This window comes from Juglans microcarpa x Juglans regia, chromosome 3D (genome assembly GCF_004785595.1).
Source record: "Juglans microcarpa x Juglans regia isolate MS1-56 chromosome 3D, Jm3101_v1.0, whole genome shotgun sequence".
Classification (NCBI taxonomy): domain Eukaryota; kingdom Viridiplantae; phylum Streptophyta; class Magnoliopsida; order Fagales; family Juglandaceae; genus Juglans; species Juglans microcarpa x Juglans regia.
In genome coordinates, this window is record NC_054598.1 from 12,037,289 (window position 1) to 12,045,269 (window position 7,981).

The 7,981-nt window shown below is 37.3% G+C and overlaps 1 protein-coding gene across 1 annotated transcript; it reads right to left on the reverse strand.

Moving 5' to 3' along the window:
- Positions 1–3,221: 3,221 nt before the first annotated feature.
- LOC121255983 (cullin-3B) lies at positions 3,222–7,578 on the reverse strand. The gene is made up of 2 exons (XM_041156559.1): positions 7,049–7,578; positions 3,222–5,323 (listed from the first exon to the last, which is right to left on the reverse strand). Exons 1-2 carry the CDS (start codon positions 7,207–7,209, stop codon positions 3,286–3,288), a joined length of 2,199 nt encoding a protein of 732 aa, XP_041012493.1. The 5' UTR covers positions 7,210–7,578; the 3' UTR covers positions 3,222–3,285.
- Positions 7,579–7,981: the final 403 nt, after the last annotated feature.

Below are 7,981 nucleotides of genomic sequence, written 5' to 3' on the forward strand. Positions count from 1 at the left end.
ATCACTAAACAATGCCAATACTTGAGATTTAATACTTTGGAAATGGCCTGATTATCTTGATATGGTCGATATCGACAACAAATGACTTTCATTACAATTCGAAGTATTGGATTTTTGCAAAAGCATGGAGTCTTGGAGGAATGGTACGAATATCACGAGTTCTCCGCACTTTATTTCATCTTATTAAACTCTCGGTATAATTTTATTTAAAATTTTTTACACCACAAACCATTTAGTATTATAATTTAACATGAAAAATAAAATTTTAAATCTATTCATCATCTTAACTCCTATCATCTCATGATGTGATATTAAATGATAAGTTTTACAAGTGAAATATAATAAATAATTTTTAATTACCTAATATCACATCATAGGATGATGAAAAGATGATAAAAGTTGATTTGATGAGTAACATTACTCTACTATAAACTCTTGAGTTTAGAACAAATTTAAGAGAAAATTTTATATATCATACTATCATCTCACTTTCATCCCACTAAGTAAGATATGACACATTTATCACCGTTAAATTATTATTTATTACATGCTTGTTTATCATCTAATGGTGATGAATGTGCTATATACTAGTCAATATGATCAAAATAGAATGAGAATGTGGTGTATAACATTACTCAAATTTAAATTATAGATTTTTTTGGTACATCAAAACACTGCTTGCTAAGAATCATAGTAAATTCCAATTAGTATTATCATCTATCAATGTGGAATGCGCGCCTATCTCTGGTCTTCGCGACTTCTCACCGAATTAATTGGTTACTTTGTTGAATAATGCATTTATTTAAATTTTTGATAGGTGATAGGTAAAGCCTATATAATAAAAATTTGTAATACCTGTAACATTACTTTTTTTTAAATGCTAAAATTTATTATAAATTATACTACAGAAATGTACAAACTCCACATTATTATAAATTATAATAAATTATAAATTTATTATTTGATAGGTGGCCGTGATTTCCTCTCTTTCTGGCAGCTCAACGCCCTCGCTCTCGTCCTCATCATCTTGGCAAGCGACATGGCAAACCCTGAAGACTTTGCTTTCCTTCATCTCCCTCTTCTATACGTACTTTATCTCAAAGGTTGCATTCCCAAGCCTCCACCCTTCACTTCTGGAATCCCCAGTATTTAACCCTCAAAACATGCTTCTCCGCCTCAACGTGCTTGCCGATGCCCTCATCGATATATTCCTCCCAATAGCGTACATCTTTCACGGCATCATCGAGGGTGATTACGAAGCAATAAAGGCGGCCACGCCACATGTTTTCCTTCTCTCTAGCCAAGTGTTCATGGAAGGAGTGGCTTCCTCGAACAGGTTTTCGTCGTCAATACGGGTCCTTGTTCCGGTTTGCTATAATGCAAGGAGGGTCTTTACCATTGTGGACTGGCTGAGGAGTGACGTCTTAAAGGTTGACGAGGATTTTGGAGGGTCTACGGGAGGTTGTATACGGGGAGAGGGCTTGCTATTGCGAACATGGCTTTTTGGTGCTTCAATCTTTTTGGGTTTTTGTTGCCTGTCTATGTTCCTAGAACTTTGAAGGGATATTACTCTGGGTTTAAGGTGGAAGACTGAAAATGATAAATTTTTTTTTTTTTTTTTCAGTTTAACTAGTGCTAAGCGATGTAATTAAATGTGGTTTTTATGAGTGTTTAACGTATGATAGGGCGGTATATATCATGCACTTATAAATATAACGAGTATACAAGTTTTTGCACAGGTTTTGCAAAGGGTGGACCATTGGGTGTCATGGGAGCTTGAAAAGGTAGAAGGTTCAGATCTATACAATTTTATTCCATATCAAGTACCTAACCAAGCAAATTCCATACATGTCGAGCAAAAGATGTTGGGGTAGTTTTTTTTTTTCCTCTTCTTTTACCCCCTATGCAATGCTACCTTTCATCGAGTAAACCTTGTAAGATAATCAAACCCCTCTTACAGGCCCAATTAATATGGACTTTTAGATATTAATATTTCTTAACCCAAAACCCAAGCCTCGTCCTAGTTCGTGCAGTACTCAACATATGGTCCAATTAAATAGCTAGGAAGTTCTAACATATCACATGCACGTACTACGCACATGGTTGATGATCATGTCTCTCCAAGAGGTCGAGATGTTTTCATTCTATTCATTAATTTGAAGAGGAAAAAAGTGGTCGCTGCCCGTTAGAACTCCTACTCTTGGTAGTACTGCATGTTCAAGATAATTTGTAACCATTCGGCAGGTCACATCATACATCTCATGCAGTATACCGGTCGCGAATACTACATGATCACGACTCATGTGATTTGCGTGTTGCTAGAGCCACTGGCGAGGATTTGTATGAATAAATACCAGCATGCAGCTTGTACCCCACCAACAAATTAAGCCAATTCTTGCTGCATATCTTCAAGTCTCTTAATTTTGATCATGATCTCTTAGGATGAGTAAACATTAATTGCAGTGTTAATATTAGGGATGTGAGATTAATTGGAGGTAACTCATGTCATCATGTGTGAGGATTGGACATTGTATCATTGAGTACTATCCAATATTTGCATTCCTCCAATTTCTCATATCCGACAATATTACATTCGTACGTACATACCATAAATTCTATAAAGACGTCGTCAATGAATGAGCAAATTGATTATTTGGGTGCCAATGTTGTATATGAGAATTGTAGGAAACCAAACGAGGAGATCATTGGCATGCATATATATATATATATATATATATATATGCCTTGGTGCATTCCGTTTGATTTCCTCCAATATCTCATCTACGACTTCATGCACATGAGATTACTAGTAAATGTCCGAATTAATGAAGCCCAAAGTTGAATGTGTGAAATGACTACGTCCATTTTGGAATAAATATATTAGTTTCTCCGAGGGATTTTAAAATTTTTCAAGTATATTTGATCGAATTCATCAACTATCGCTGAAATAATGGTGTAGAAAACTCATGTCGATTTTATTTCCCCAAACTGTGAGCTAATCCTCAGGTTCGAGCTTTTTTTTTATCAAGCTGCAGAGAATAAAGTAGCAGCTACTCCTCTTCGAATCATGAAATTGAGGATATTTATTTGGCAATCAGCAGAGACAAGAATATTAAGTATAGTAGCGAGCGCAACAGATGGAGAAAGCAGCAATGACAATCATTTAACTCGATGGAGCTTTTTTTATCATAGTAGCTAGCTAGAACTATGAGAGGAAAAAATGGAAGGGTAAAAAACAATTTCCACTTACTGAAAAAAGGTACAATAACACTACTCATTGATACTTCAGGCAAGATATTGGTACAATTTCCTGTCGGTATCATCTCTCTCCAAAAAATCCCGCTCAATTAGGGACTCTATCCGTTTCTTAATCTCCGTCGGGTTTGCCAAGAACCGCGATTGCAACTGCTTTGTGACCTCGGCTATTATATTGTTATGATCCAGCTGCCTTCTTGACTTCATGATCCTAACTATAGCAGCTTCGATCTGGGGTTTCCTGTCCTCCTCCACCCTCTGCCGGGTCTCCTGTTTTTCAGGTTCTGATTCCTTTTGAGCAACTACGGTTCCTATCTTCACCTTATAGAATTTGCTTGTGAACTTGTCGTTAACAAAGAAAGCATCATCCTCACATATATCTTTACTCATAGGCTCCTTCCGAAGAACGTTCTTGCCCTTCACACAAGCCATGGATTGCAGACACCTCTTCAAATCTGAAGCAGGTATCCCAGAAGCCTGCTCAATATCCTTGTAATTAAGTCGATCTGCATTGTTAAACAGCATTAGGACACACATCTGATAGGTGGAGACATTCAACTCATGCTTCTGACCCTTCCCAAAAATTGCTTTTATATCTGCTGTACCCATGTTAGTTTGCCACGACAACCTCCGACCAGTATGAGTCCCAAGGTAATATGCCCGAAACTTCTCACAAAGAGTTGACATTTCGGCTGGCAGGTTGCATGTAACACTAGGCTGGGTTGGCCAAGACCCTGTCGTCAGAACCTGGACCGTCAGTGTAGGGCCATCATCTAGCTGAGGGTGGCTTGCATAAAACCCTTGCATTGTATCTTGAGAGGTTTTCATGTCTGTAAACATGCCCTCTAGTTTTGAAGTAAATTGGTATCCGCATTCTGTCTTGAGCTTGACTATCAAACTTCTCTCCGCATCATCCGAGACAGTTTTTCCAGATAATAGCCGCTTCGCCAAATGCTGTTTATAATACTTCTCAAATACATCTTTCTCCTGCAAGTAACGAAACAGCATCATCACCTTGTCAAGTATAATCTCTACATCCTCCTCACTAACCCCCTTCAAACCTTTGCGGAGCTTTTCATCCACAAATAATGAAATGAACTCTGGAGAACGAGGATTCAAGTTAATGAAGTACTCGAACGACGAATTCAGAGCATTCTGGAATGTTTTGTCATTGTTAAATGACAAGGTAATAATGTTATCATACTTGTCTCGCTCATCCAAGAGCCGCTGGACAAATTCCACCGGATCCTTGAGCCTTTCTGCATCAGAAACAAGCTGCTTACCAGTGTCCCTGATGTGAGAGGTCATCACTTCTCGTATTCTTAAGAGGCCATTTGGCACCCGACGGAACAAATCATACATTCTTCCAAGGTCTACAAACTTATCCTCAAGAAGCATGTTTACCAAGCCAGAATTTTCCATGTGGATTAGGCCCATCATGTGGTTAGTAATCATCTCCTCCTCCACCACACTAATTATCTTTGTTTCACTCTTGGCATCCAAGTAATGTGTCACTCTCTCCATTTCCTCATTTAGACGGCTCTCAGCTTTCTTGAGGTAATCTCCACAATCACAGCACTCAATGAACTTTTGAGACTCACCCCAGTAAAACTCAGCTGAAACCTCAAGAAAAGGCCTCTCAAAGTCTTCTTCGTAAACTGAACAACCCAAATCCATTAGCATCTTAATTAAATTCCTCATAAGGCCTCTGTTAATAACTTCACCAGTCCGTTCTCTAAGTACCAGTTCAAGAAGCATATTCAACAGCCTAGTCTGAATCTTGCTGGAGTGGACGATGTTATCTCTCCATAGGTTCATCCCAAGCTCATGAACAGGGGTCTTCTGGGTACTTGGAATGTAAGTCCTGTCCATGTACATTAGTATGTCTCGAATCATCTGTAATGCCTTGTTATGATCATTCCATTTCCTGTTCAGCTCTTCTAGAAACAAACCTCCTTGTGCATCTTCAATAGATTTTGATATTTCTTGGAGATGCACGGTCATAGTTGTAACCAGTCCTGAATGCAACTTATCACCAAATTTGTGAAGCACCATGTTGTACGCATTTCTAAATCCATGAAAACAAAATATAACATCAGAAACATAGGCAATTAGGAATCCATTATCCGAGGAAAAATCCTGGAACTGAATATGCAGTCTATTTCTAAGAGGGATGTGCGTCGGGCATGCCACTTGACACTTGTTAGAAAAAGTAATAAAGTTAACAAAGTGATAAAAATAACAAAAGCTTGTAATGGGGAATTCTATTTTCAGTTGAGAGAAAGGGGGCAAAAGACAAAATGATATGAAAAGTTTGTCACGAATCCAGTTGCGTAAAAAACTCCCGCATACATTTCAGTCAAAAACTTCTAGATATAATTATTATTATTTTGTAAACAATTCGTCAGAGAAGCTTTGGGGTAGAGAAGTTTGTTTTTGCTTTGAAAAGAACCTCTCCAATATGTACCCCTTTTTCCTCTCATTCAATCGTTAGAAGAAATAAAGCTATTTTTTTAAACAAACTCCCCATGCCTTTGTAATCAAAAGACTATTAACTTGTTGTACAAACATTCTTCAAATATTACATAAAGACTTACAAAAGCATGCCAACCTAGACAATAATAAAGTTTAAAAGAAGGTTATGCTGTCATTGCTATTTTGGTAAAGGAACCAAGAGTCAGAGTTTTGAAAGATATGATTTGAAATAGCTACACGGACGAATATCATGGAGCCAGGTTGAATCCTAAACAGAATAACACGTCCATCCCTTTCTCCAAAGGACATGATTGGAGAGGTAGAAATTTGGTGGTCCAGTGTTGTTTGAACTGGCTATCTAGCGAGATATAACAAGAGCAATTTGATAACAATGCTCTTATAGAGAGATTATGACACCCTTAGTCTAACTGACCAGAAAGCCACGGCCACTGAGAACGTTTAAAAATGGTAGCAGTAAATACTACATCATCCTAAGATATATTCCAACCAGCTAATTTTTAGTCAACTCTCTCTCTCTCTCTCCCTCCATAATGCCCACCTACCATTACCATGTGTGAATTCAGCTTTGAGGTTTCGAATACAATAAATTATATAAATCTTCAGAATCTCAACGCAAACTGACAATCGTTTGGCCAACTTGCTGCCCACCATGCCGATTATGATCCTCAAGAATTCAGTCGCTTTCCCCCTATTATAAGTTTATAACCGTACCTTTTATAATTTTAACTGTTTTCGGTGAGAGAGCAAATCATCCGAGACTAGAGAATTATAAAAACAATCTAATCCAACCAGTCTTGGCATAATTGAGCAGCACAGCTCCAGCCAACTAAGAAGTCTTGAGGAGGCTTATCTAGCCATACAATATAATGGAGTAATCGCCATCAAAACACTTTTGTACAGCTATAAAAACACGAAGAAGACCTTTGAATTGAGGACTATCAGTATACTCCATTTTTTTATTGCTCAATTTCAAGAGGCAGATAAGAGATAACCTAACACCAATTGGCGTCATTACAATTTCCAAAAAGAATACGACGGCACGAAAAATATTTAAAATTACTCTTTTTTTCTTTTTTTGTAAGCAAGTCTAAGATAAACTCAAGTATTCTCGGATTGCCTAAGCACGAAACTGCAATTAAATTTCCATCTCTAAGACTCTAACTAAACAAATAAAGGCGCAAAGTGAACCTAAAAATCAATTGAAATAATTAAAAGAACCAGAAGAAAAACAGAGCGGGGAGACGGCATCGTCCTTAACTAGAACCGCTGAAAAGGTGAAGGAAGAGACGGAGCGAACCTGTAAAGCTCTTCGAAGCTGAGGCCACTAGCATTGTGATTGTAAATCTCGTGGATTGCATGCTCCAGAATCTTCCATGTCTTGTCAGCGTATTTTGGATCCACCACCACCCGGTGCTTAAACGCTTCTATCTGAAAATTCCTCTTCTTCTGATTGCTCATCTTCTTCTTCTTCCCTTCCACTCCAAAACCGAAACAGAAACACCGAGCCTACGAATCAGAACTCGAAATTGAATTCATTGAGCCCCGAAACTAAACCCGAAACCCACAGTTTTTAGATCGAAGAACAGGAATTTCGGTCGGAGATTATAAAACGGGTGGTGGGATTGGAGCCGATAGGGGAAACCGGAGACCGGGAATTTACAGGCAGAGCTTTTTTTTTGGAGGGAAATGAAACGAAATGAAATGAAAAAATTAGAGAGAGAGAGAGGTTCTTGAAAAAAAATAAATTGTGATTTTCCACTCCTAACAAGGAAGTTGAAGGTAGGTTTTTATTTTCCCACCGACCTAAGAGAAATCAGAAAAGAAAGTGAGAGATTTTAATATGTTGTGAAATCGTGTAAAATGACATGTTTTCGTCCTATATATATAGATAACCATAAGACATAATCCTTGGTGAAGTTGTTGGTTAATATGGTTATAAAGCAAGTTATACAACCTTTGGTTACGTTAATTACTATAATAAGTGATTAGGTAATGTTAATTGGTTGGATCAGCCCAACTTCCTTATGTTTAATCTAACTATATATTAACCATACATTAGCAAAATATACATGTAACATATTTGGAGTTTTTTTTATTAGAAATACTACCCGTCGCCATTTTATTCATATATTATAATAATTTTATCTTTATATTTTTTATCACTTATATACTAATCATTTGATGTTAACTATTAGAGAGACGATAAATAATATTTTTTATTAAAATAAAG